The sequence below is a fragment of the Panthera tigris genome, chromosome B3 (assembly GCF_018350195.1).
Source record: "Panthera tigris isolate Pti1 chromosome B3, P.tigris_Pti1_mat1.1, whole genome shotgun sequence".
Classification (NCBI taxonomy): Eukaryota; Metazoa; Chordata; class Mammalia; order Carnivora; family Felidae; genus Panthera; species Panthera tigris.
Genome location: NC_056665.1, coordinates 33,805,631 through 33,818,380, shown reverse-complemented (window position 1 = coordinate 33,818,380; position 12,750 = coordinate 33,805,631). Strand labels below are relative to the sequence as shown.

The following is a 12,750-nucleotide window of genomic DNA, read 5'->3' as shown; positions in this document are numbered from 1 at the left end:
AATCTTGCCATTTGCAACTACATGGATAGAACTGGAGGGTATTATGCTAAGTGAAATTAGTCAATCAGAGAAAGACAAAAATCATATGACTTCACTCATATGAGGACTTTAAGAGACAAAACAGATGAACATATGGGAAGGGAAACAAAAATAATATAAAAACAGGGAGGGGGACAAAACAGAAGAGACTCATAAATATGGAGAACAAACTGAGGGTTACTGGAGGGGTTGTGGGGGGGGGGGGATGGGCTAAATGGGTAAGGGGCATTAAGGAATCTACTCCTGAAATCATTGTTGCACTATATGCTAATTTGGATGTAAATTTTTAAAAATAAAACATTTTTTAAAAAAAGTTATACACAGATTTTTTTACTGCCCAGGAGAGCTGGCATCCCTAACCACTGCATTGTTCAAGGGTCAACTGTATACTGAAATTGAATAATTAAATAAATGAATGGCAGATGGTAGGAGATAGCTTCCTTATTGTTAAAGTGGGAGTTTCTATATAAGGGGAGAAGGCTAGGATGATACATGTGATAATGTATTAGTTAGAAACATCAGTATGACCTCAGGTTTACCTTTATATAGATATACATGGATATATAAAAACATTTGTAGTATGTGACTATACATGGATTAGTAAACACACATGTATTTCCTTGCTCTGTCAAACGAGAAGGTCTGTAAAATGATTTTGAGATGAATCTGGCAGGATGAGAAGTGAGCTGGGAAAAAACATGGGAAATCATCACTCCCAGAAGAATGAGGCAATAAAGACCTTGATTATAGGAAGAAGCATGGTAGGAAATTAAGACCTTTGGCTCCTATTTAGACATGAATAGAAAAAAGGTAAGTACCCTTTTCTCTTCACTCATCCAGATATTCCATCTTCAAATAAATAATCTAACCAAAATCTTAGTATAAGAAACAAATCTCAAATATAGAGGGAGAAACACTATTAATGGCTTAGAACATGATACAGTCTAGAGCGAAATACTGATCCTATCCAGCAAATTGAGGGATTATGGATATCTGGCCAAAGGGAGACAGGCAAGAAAACCCAAGCCTTTTAGAGATTCTGGTAATAGCAAAAATTCCATCTTTCCAAGAAACACCATAATAAAAAGCATTAACCCATTTACACCTAACCAAATAGTTACACAAAATTAAAAGTGAGCAGTTACCCCAGTATTTGAGAAATGACAACTGAAAATATAATCACTCACTTCTAATAATTCTGAGACAATAGGCAGAACTTCAGGATTACAGATATCTATGGAGTCATCCCGATATGTCTTCTTTTTATAACAGATATTACCCAAATGTAGTATTGCTGAGAGAAGAGAGAAAATCCTGTGAAAATAAAACCATAAATTACAGCTTGCTTATGTGCATTCTCTACACTTACTTCACTGCAAAATTCTAATCAAGCACATTAACCACTACAAATATGAAGTATCTAATCATTATAAAAATAAAAAATATAGGAATACTAATTATAATAATAAAAATTATGTATATTATGTCAGGTACTTCACAAAGTGCTTTACATAACCTTACTTTCAGTACTATATCACTTTTCAAACATAGTTGTTAGAAGAGGACTTGCTATTGCCTGAATCTGCTATAGTGTTTCAAAATCCATACCTATCTAAATGTTTTTCATCCTGCCTGGAATTGTATCCTTTCCCTACATTGTATATTTCAGATCTACTGCATCAGAAACTTTAAAGGCAAGTCCTTGGAATCTGTATTTTTTTAACTAAGTAGCTTAGGTGATCTTTCATTATTAGTTACATCTTTGAAATGTTTTCCTACATCATACTAAGGTGCCCTTGATAAATGCTTTTAAAACATACACTATGAGGGCATTAGGGTAAATTACCTGATATCAGGCCCCTCCTATAAAAACAGCATCTACATCTGGACACTCCTTTCCATTCTTCCCTCACATCTAAGAGGAACACACGACCCTTCTCCAGTCAACAACTAAACCTCTACTTGTGCTCTGCATCCTGGGAACTCCAGTTGACTCATTAATTTTATTATACCTATTTCCTATATCTTACCTGAACCTACAAGAACTTTCTACCAAAATAATATCATGTTCACTTTTCTCTTTAAATAACCCATCCTAGATCCTACATCTTCTCCTTCCCTTCACAAACAGGCTTTTTAAACTGTTAACTTACACACTTGTCTTCACTTTGTCATTCCCTGTTTACTATCACATTCTGGCATCTGACTCCATTAAAATATCTCATTGAAGCTACCAATGACCTCCATTAAACCACGAAAAGTATATTGTGTCCTAACTTACCTGATCCCTCAAAGGCATTTAACATAGCTGAACCTTCCATCTAAAAGCCCTTCCTAGAAATCCATACATATATACACATCTTTCTGGCTTGTCCCATTGTTTCCTTATAATAAACCTGTCCTACCTGTAAAATTTTAACTAGTGTGTTTTCCAAAAATTACTAAGTGTTCTAAATACAATAAAGACACTGCTTTAGGAATCTAACCTATACATTCAAAATCCCTGAATCAACAACTAATTGATCTAATTTTTCAAACAATTTAAAATTTTAAATGTTTGAGGGGCACCTGAGTGGCTCAGATGGTTAAGCATCTGACTCTTGGTTTTGGCTCAGATCATGATCTCGTGGTTTGTGAGTTCGAGCCCTACATCGGGCTCTGTGCTGACAGCATGGAGCCTGCTTGACATTTTCTCTCTCCCTCTCTCTCTGCCCCTCCCCTGCTCACTCTCTCAGTCTCTCACTCAAAAATAAATAAAGTTTAAAAATTTAAATGTCTGAATCATTAATACGACTCAAATAAAACACAGGCCAATTATAAAGGAATAATTTATAAAAGTACTCTGGGTTAGAGCGGAAATTCAGTATCAACTGAATCATTATACAGACTAATGGAAGCCAAAATATATAAAAACACAAATTCATGGGCCATTTATTAAAAACTATTTTTAGTAGGAGTTTATGTAGTTGCTAATTACATTGTTTCAGAATATGGGGTTCAATAATCTGCACATTAATGTTTTCTCACACACAAATACATAATGCATAGTCTCCAATAATAAATGTTACATAACAATCTCATGTACAATGATTAAACACAAAAAAGATTTACAAATATGAATAAGAATCCCTGTTCTCAGAAAGCTTATAATCTTGCAATAGGAGAAAACACAGACTCAAAAACTGTAAGGCAGGGTATACTAAAATACTGAAGGCAGAAACAATACACAATTAAGAAAAATTTCACTAAAGAGACAGGACATGGGGTGACTGGCTGGCTCAGTAGGAAGAGTGTATGACTCTTGATCTCAAGACCATGAGTTTGAGCCTCACACTGGGTATAGAAATTACTTAAACTTTAAAAAAAAATAAAAAGGGAAGACATGTACAGTACTCTAAAGCAAACAGGTTTCAATTAATATACCAAATTTTGGGCTGCCTACAGGGCTGTGTTAAGAATAATTCTGGGGGCGCCTGGGTGTATCAGTTGGTTGAGCAACCAACTTCGGCTCAGGTCATGATCTCACAGCTCATGAGTTCAAGCCCCATGTCAGGCTCTGTGCTGACAGCTCAGAGCCTGGAGCCTGCTTCGGATTCTGTGTCTCCCTCTCTCTCTGCCCCTAACCCACTCGCATTCTGTCTCTCTCTCAAAAATAAATAAACGTTAAAAAAAAAAAAAAAGCTGCTGATAAAAAAAAAAAAAAAAGAATAATTCTGGATTAGATCTGAGTGCAGTGGAAAAGAATTTTGTGAATTATCAGCAGATAATTAATCATGGTCACAGGAGAGGGGAATAGCAGTACATATGATATGTTATCAAAAAAAGAACTGAAAGTATGTGAATGACTGAAAAAGAGATAAAGATGTGTCCTTCAGGGCACTTGGATGGCTCAGTTGGTTGAGCATCCAACTCTTGATTTTGGCTCAGGTCACGATCCTGGGGTCATAGGATAAGAGCCCCACATTGGGCTCTGTGCTCAGCACAGAGTCTGCTTGGAATTCTCTTTCCCTCCGTCCCTCTCCCCCAGCTTGTTTTCTCCCTCCCTCTCTCTCTCTCTCTTTCTCTCTCTAAATTAAATAAATGAAGGGGCACCTGGGTGGCTCAGTCAATCAAGCATCTGACTCTCAATTTCACTCGGGTCATGATCTCACAGTTTGTGGGATCGAGCCCCCCATCAGGCTCCACGATGACAGCTTAGAGCCTGCTTGGGATTCTCTCTCCCTCTCTCTCTGCCCCACCTACTCTCTCTCTCTCTCCCAAAATAAATAAACATAACTATTATTATTATTATTATTAAAATAAAATGAAGAAAAAAAATTTTTAAGTGGGTCCTTCAAGGAATTGGGAAAATACTGAACATTCAGAATACAACATACTGTTTTAGGATACACCATCAGCCTAGTTAAAATGCAAAACTTGTGTTAGGGAGTATCTGAAGATAATACTAAAAGATAAAGAAAGGTCAAATTAAGGCCAGGCTACTAAGAACATACTTTTTCCAGTGTTTTCCAATATGAAACACAGTGATATCAGAAAGTGTAAAAGACACACAAACCCTTGGTGTATGAGAAATATTTTATTTCCAATGTATGTTACCTTTAAAAAAAATGAAATTCAGTTTCACTATTATTTAATATATAGACTGACACTTTGGTCCATATATGTCAATCAGGTATCACATGAGGTATGTTGAGGGACGAATATAATATAGCATGGAGGAACTATAGTGGTACTCTCATTTACTTAGTAACTTTCAGTGAAATGCAGTTTATGTGACTAATTAAATTGGCTTGCATATTTACATATTGTACTATTTGGCAAAAAATCATTTTGGCAAATAATCTAACTGAAGATCATACTAATGATGTAATCACAAGTAAACAAGAAAACAGCAGAGCTGTTATTCTACTTTTAGTATAAGATTAAAAGTTGACAATATAATCACATCTGACATAACTAATTCAATTCCTGTCTCAAAAAAATAGTTCTGTTACTTTTTTTTTTCTGGTGAGAGGTTATTTGTCTTTAATTTTAAAAAGTTTGTTTTATTTTAAATATAATTTGCTTCATCTTTATTTCAACCTTTTTACATTGCTATTTTGTTTATAATGAACAAAATATGTTTAGTACAATAGTACAGACATAAATTTACAGAGGAAAAACAGGGAAATTATATTTTATTGAGAGGTACACATGCCTTAGGATTAGAGCTCAATGACGCAGAAAATAAGAAACTATAAAAATAGCATTATAAAGCAAGTTTTTAAATAAGGTCCATGGACAGGCTTTAGGAGCACCATGAATTCCCACAATTGCATGCAAATATTTATGGATGCACATTTTACAGGAAGAAGAGCTCCAACTTTTAAGAGATTTTCAAAGAATTTATAATTAAAAAAGCAATTCATAACAGGTCTTTTAAGTAATGCTTAACAAGGGAGAAGGAAGCACTAGCTCAGCAATATCCATTAGAAAATTCTTTCAAAGGACCAAGGAAGAGGAACTTCTTAACCATACATTGTGATTTGTTCTCTACCAATGGTATAGAGTACAATAAATAAACTCACTGTCTTCGTGTCTTGGGAAGAAATCCTACCATTTCCATGGCCAGTTGTAAGCGTTCAAAGTCATGCCTCAAATCTTCCCCCTCTACGGAGAAGCAATCCTGCTTATTAAAGAAAAAAGGGGAAGAAATCAAGATTACCTATTGAAATATAAGGTAGGCCACTCAGAAATAATAGTAACTTAGGTAAGTATACCTGTGTATAAAAATTAGAGCTGGTGAAATATTTAGACACAGCCAAATTCATTAGAACTCTTATGACAGGTTTGCAAACTCAACACATACCTACCAAAATAACAATTAAGTCACCTTTTTTTCTTCCTTTCACAAATCACCAAGGCAAGGATCTCAAAGCAACTTAAGATAAAGAGCTAGCAATATAAAATGTTCTGATACCAAGTTTGATTTTGAATGGTGAAGAGTCCTGAAGATCCGAAGCATTTAAGAGAGCTCAATTCCACAAACAAATGTTACTTAATCAACAAATATTTAACAAATGCCTATCCCTATGCAAGATGCTAAACAAAATCCTGAGACACAAAAATAAATTTTAGAAGAGGCAGTAATTTAGTTGAGAAATGAAGCCTAGTTTTATATAAAGATGTTTATATCAGTATTAGATATAAAAATAGTTCCTAATGAAATAATATAAATGTGATTATCAATCAGCAAAAAAAGTATACGTGAAAATTAAAAATCTGCAAAGAATACATATTAGTGCATAAAAGTAGCTGTGAACTACCAAATAAAAAAATACTACTTTTTTCGGGTAATCCTTGCATTTCAGTTACCAAAAAAGTCAAACATATACATAATCTGTATCTTTAAAATAACAAATAGGTTTTTAGAGCCCTTTACTGTTTTTGCTCACATTCCCTTACACCTACATTTTCAAACACCTCCTCACACATATTTACTTTTTGAAGATACTGTAGAAGGTTGCATCAAGTTCTCAATACATGCATTAACTGTTAATCTGTTTTATTCACTGAAGATCTCTAGCATCAAGTCAGTGCCAAGAAAAAAGTGGATAATCATTAAGGTAAATATATAGTCAGTGAATTACTGAACAAGTACTGAATTAGATGAAATATTCCTTTTTGAGAAAGTACTCATTTATTATTTTCAGACTATCAAGTATCTAGCATGTACACCCTTTCAATCCTGTAAGAATGAGTTAAACTAGATATAGTTTAAAATATAAACACAAGGAGGCAATTAGGGGTATATACATTCAATTGGGAAGAAAACAGGCTCAGAGATTAAATAATTCACCTAAATGACAGGAGTGGCCAAATGAAAATCTATCCAGTTCTAAATCCTCTGCACTCCCTCATGCAACACCAGTTGCTTGAGCTTATTTAATAGGATACCTCTTAATAGGAATTAAACCAACATAAAATGGGCAACAACTGGTCCCTTGTTAAAAGCAATTTTCTCATCACAGTTCTCCTCAGGATCATTTGTACTACTCCATTACATGTATGATAATACAGAACACATTACAAAACAATCCTTAACAATCCTCTCTTCTCGGGACACCTGGGTGGCTCAGTCAGTTGAGTGTCCAACTTCAGCTCAGGTCATGATTTCATGATTCTGCCAGTTGGAGCCCCACATCGGCCTCACTGCTGTCAGCACAGAGCCCCGCCTTGGGTCCTCCGTCTCCCTCCCTCTCTGCCCCTGCCCCACTCGCGCTCTCTCAAAAATAAATAAGACATTTAAAAAAAAAAAACATCTCTCTTCTTATAATGCTAAGTCACATAAGTTCTCATAACTCAGAGGGACACAAAGTTTAGTTTGGCCCCAAATATACTCTGAGGAGGGCTAGGAAGATAAACCAAAAGATTCTCAGATTGACTGCTTGCTTTCATCAATTAACTTGTAAGAAAAAGCAACAGAAATTATTCAAACTATAATAGACTGAAAACATCAGCAACAGGCTAGTGAGGAAAGGTATAAAAGGATAGGGGCGCCTGGGTGGCTCAGTTAAACGTCCGACTCCGGCTCAGGTCATGATCTCACGGTCCGTGAGTTCGGGCCCTGCGTCGGGCTCTGTGCTGACAGCTCAGAGCCTGGAGCCTGTTTCAGATTCTGTGTCTCCCTCTCTCTCTGACCCTCCCCTGTTCATGCTCTGTCTCTCTCTGTCTCAAAAATAAATAAACATTAAAAAAAAATTAAAAAAAAAAAGAAAGGTATAAAAGGAGTAGAAGAATTTGGGTATAAAATTCTAAAAAGAAAAGATGGAGATAATGATGATCTCAAAGGTGGCAGCAACATTGGGAACATGTACTGTACATTTATGAAGTACTAATAAGCACTCTATCAAGCTGTTTATTAGATGCACTAATTTATTTATTTATTTTTTAATTTTTTTTAATGTTTATTTTTCAGAGGGAGAGAGAGACAGAGTGTGAGCAGGGGAGGGGCAGAGAGAGAGGGACAGAATCGGAAGCAGGCTCCAGGTTTTGAGCTGTCAGCACAGAGCCTGACGCAGGGCTCGAACTCACAGATCACAAGATCACGACCTGAGCCAAAGTTGGACGCTCAACCAACTGAAACACCCAGGCACTCCTGCACTAATTTAATACTCACAAAAGTTAAAGAACATTGTTATCCCTTTAGACAGACGATGGAAACAAAAGAGTTACGTGACCTGCTCAGGTTCTCAAATCTAGTAAATGGGTAAGCCAGTCATCAAGGCAGGTCTGTCTGCTTCAGAGCCCAAATCCCGAAGCATGACTCAGACTAAATAACAGCAGATCAGTTCATAACGTCACAATAAGCTCTTTACAGGCAATCAAGTCTTACATTTACTATATGAGTCTACCAGTCTCCTACCTACTTCCCAACAGATCAGTCACTTGATGTAATAGGTGAAAGGTGGAAACTTCTCAAGAGTGGCAAAACAGCATAATTTTTCCTACTAAAATTTATCAGAATCTATAAATTTAAATGTCTAAATTAAATTTTCCATAATGTTAAATCTGAAACCATAAATTAATTGATATATAATGAAAAGGTAATGCAATTAAACTTTGTATGAAGGAAAAAATTAATGTCCATAATTCCTGGTCCTTCCCAACTCTCTGAAACAGTTGTATAATTACTGGAGGTTGTAAACACATGCAGTGAAAATTAAAGTCATGGTTATTTAAAGCAAGGACAAAGATATGTTTCCAGAAGGAATAGTTAATAAATTAGTTCATTAGTTAATAGATATAGACGAGTGCAGATTCTCAGCCTTTTATATCTGACCTCATTACAAAGGGAATGGCAGGAAAAAGATTTTTTATGTTCTCTTTATAATTACAAACTTGCCTTTATAAAATGTAACAAATAAAATTAAATTTACCTACTCATTTTATGCCCTTAAATCATACATCACATATGCCCTACATCATATATGCCCTTAAATCACTTAATTTAAACATATTATTTATCTTATTTATAAGAATTTCAATTCTTAATATTTGGAAAATGATAGCCTCTCTTGCTATTAAAAAAAATTCAAAGAAAAATGTACATGCATCCATCATGTGAAAAGACTGTTAACTGACACATAAAACAGGAAGACTATAACTTTTTAAAATAAACAATACATACTACTCACAACATGTGAGTAATGAAATCACTAAAAAAAATACTGAAAAAATATATCTCAAGGAAAAACACCCTGTAGTTCATAAGAATCCACATCAATGTTGAAATCAGGAATGCAAATCAATTTATTGTCAAAATAAATATAGACTAAACATGAGCAGCAAAAGAATAAAGTTTTAAAAAGTAAATTGACTGGTTTTTAATCCACACACTATACACATACAAATAAATCAATTCAAAGAAATTAAACATTAATTTCTCTTCTTTCCTAGAGTCTTTGTATTTCAGCTGATTTTCTTTCTAAGTCATGAGATAGATGCAAATGAGCAAGGTGAGTGAGGGTCCTTTAACAGGAACACAGAATATTTAGGTACTTGTACTGACCGGCTCAGAGTCATAGCAATAATCATCCCAGCTCTGTCTGAGGGGTTTCTTTGTTATCTGAAAGTAAGGCAGATTAGTTAGGTAGAAGTAATGGTTATTACTCTTCTCTAATTATCTCTTAGAAATAATATTCAGTTACCACTGCTGCTACCCAAAGAAAGTTATTTTGTGTAGCAGCATAAAACAAGAAACAACTAGGTGAACATTCAGATTCTGGGAGATCATATATCATTACAACGAATCCATACATGCTGTTGTCCAGCAACTCTGAGATTTGTATTAATTGATCAATCTTACATTCTATGAATACTGACCCCTTTAGGACAAGAATATGTGTGGTATGGACATCGATTAAAAAAAAAAATCTGGAAGAAGAATTAATAAGCTCTGGGTTTCTATAATGCTATCAGCTCATTTATGGGTAATTATTAGTTTTTAAAAAGAAAATATTTAATCACCCAAATATATGCAAATTGTTTAAACAGGGAAAAGAAAAAGGTCAGAAGCTAAATCAGTAACTTTTTAAATCTACTTAATTTTTATACAGTGGAAATGTTTAGTATTTATATCAAGAAGTGAAATTTTAAATCATCTTGAAATTGATATATTTGATAACAAAGCTATATTAGCTTATATAAAATAGGTAGTTTCAAAACTAAGAAGTATCATTACACAGCATGCTGTGTATCTTGGGAAAAGTCTAGGATACTCATTTCATAACCTTACTACAAACTATCATCAAATGTCAATTTCTTTACAAAAGCTCCATAAACATTTTTTAAATTACCATAAAGACATTTATTTCCAAGGATATTACATCTTGTCTTGATCCAAAAAAACAAGGAATGTCTTTCTGTTAAGTGATCTACGGTCATACCAATTTCATTGATTTTGGTTCTAGAATTTTTGTTAATATGAGAAGTAATAAAATTGGAGAAACTACTGTAATGAAAAACTGGGAGAAATTACTCCCTAATTAGGGGTGAATTTTTGAGTTTCAGAGAAAGATACAAATTCTGTAAGTCATTCTTTTTGATGAATTTCATACTAAATAGGATCATTCACTAAATTAAAAAAAAATCATACTTTAAGTTAGTAGCTTAATATCATGCAAAGAGGCATATGTATTAGACTTCAAAACATACAAAAAAGTTTCAAGTAATCCCATGCAAAGGACAAACATTAATTATTAGTGACATTTAGCATGCTCTTGTCAATAAAAGGTAAATCAAGTGATTTACCAACTTGGAAAAGACCAACCCATTTTATTAAGGTGTAGGTATGTATATAAACAGTTTATTATTCTCTGAAAGAGTCTCACAAAAAGCAAAGGGCACACATATAACTAACTTCTTACAACTGAAAGTAATAATAATTTTTAAATTTGAGAAGCGCATCACATAAACTTTTAGACGGCATGTATGAAAATGCTACTTAATGTCTATTACCAGGTTCAGAGAACAAAGTATTAAGAAGAAAACTTTTCTCAAGAGCTAAAATTTAATAATGCCCAACATTCAAAATACTTTTCATGAATCCTCACCTGATTTAGATAATGATACTCTTCCGGTCGTTTAAGATGGAATGCTAATCTTTCTTCTTCATTTGCTCCTGCCAGGAGGTAATAAAATACATGATAATTCCTGTTGGAAACAGAGTATGGCTTTAGAATGGACATGATCTATAGTCGTCATTTATCAGAAAAAAAGAGCAAATGTTAATAAAATGTTTCAACTTTGCCTCATTTTTAAAAAAATTTTTTTAGTGTTTATTTATTTTTTAGAGAGAGAGAGACAGAATGAAAGCGGGGAAGGAGCAGAGAGAAAGGAGACAATCTGAAGCAGGTTCTAGGTTCCGAGCTGTCAGCACAGAGCCTGATGCAGGGCTCAAACTCACTAACTGTCAGATCATGACCTGAGCCGAAGTCGGCCGCTTAACTGACTGAGCCATCCAGGCGCCCTGGACTTTGCCTCATTTTTTAATGCAAAAGTGGTAAGTTCAATATTTTAAGTATTACAAAATAAATGATGTTTTGGATGCTAAATTCAAAAGAGAGGGGTGAAGGCAGCTATATGGCAAAGGTTAAGACCTGAAAATTCTCTCCTTCATAAAACCAATTAGAAAACTGGCAAATTTGTCAGAATCAACTTTTTCAGAACTCTAGAAAATACCTCAAAGCTTAAAGCAATCCAAGGAGTGTTTACATAAGAAAAACAGCCCAATCTCAGTAAAAAATCCAACCTTTGTACCCTTTTAACTTGCCCTATTCCATCTCCTGTTCACCAGATCCATGGTAGCCCTCAAAACCACTAGCTTATAATGGTGATGGACACCAATAGCCTGGCAGCTTTCAAAAGAGAGCAGAACAGAGTTAGAGCTCATTGAAAAGCCTCATTCTCTGAGAAATATCATTATTTAAACTATCTGGTGGTTCCCTGGAAGAAGCCAGACAGTTCAAAACTGCCTTTATTGACATTACTCACACTTAGCCCAGTGTGAAAACCTTTTCCCCAGGGGCACTGGTAGAAAATTATAGGCAATTTTTTGAAACATATCAGCTACATTAAACAATGAATAAATGCTGGGACAAACAACAGGTTAACAAAAATTTAAAGGGAAATATGATCTCCACACCAGCTTTTAATTCCAATTAAAATTGGAATTAATTCTATATTCTAATATTCTAATTCTATATTCTAATTCTAATTCTACATTCCTAGGAATCGAGAAGGCCATGCACATACGTAAGGCTGTGCACATGCCCAGGGCTTCATGTCTTCTTGGAAAAGACCAAAGAGGGTACTGAACTCTCACCTCTGGCTAACCTTGAAGGGATACACATGCAGGAAGTAACGGCAAAGGCAGAATTATAAAATGCCTGAGTGTACATCATCAGGAAAATACAAATCAAAACCACAATGAGATACCACCTCACACCTGTCAGAATGGCTAACATTAACAACTCAGGTAATAACAGATGTTGGCGAGGATGTGGAGAAAGAGGATCTCTTTTGCACTGCTGGTGGGAATGCAAATTGGTGCAGCCACTCTGGAAAACAGTATGGAGGTTCCTCAAAAAACTAAAAATAGAACTACCCTATGACCCAGCAATTGCACTACCAGGCATTTATCCAAGGGATACAGGTGTGCTGTTTCAAAGG

The 12,750-nt window shown here is 34.8% G+C and overlaps 1 protein-coding gene across 7 annotated transcripts in view; it reads right to left on the bottom strand.

Annotated features, from left to right (window-relative positions):
* The window catches only part of MYO9A (myosin IXA), a 282,301-nt gene that overhangs the window by 199,089 nt on the left and 70,462 nt on the right, over nucleotides 1–12,750 (bottom strand). For all 7 annotated transcript variants that reach the window (XM_042988478.1, XM_007084561.3, XM_042988481.1 and 4 more), the window contains exons 5-8: nucleotides 11,133–11,232; nucleotides 9,590–9,646; nucleotides 5,607–5,704; nucleotides 1,227–1,353 (exon numbers count right to left, since the gene is read on the bottom strand). In XM_042988478.1, the coding sequence (XP_042844412.1) occupies nucleotides 1,227–1,353; nucleotides 5,607–5,704; nucleotides 9,590–9,646; nucleotides 11,133–11,232 (382 nt within the window). The remainder of the gene's footprint in view (nucleotides 1–1,226; nucleotides 1,354–5,606; nucleotides 5,705–9,589; nucleotides 9,647–11,132; nucleotides 11,233–12,750) is intronic.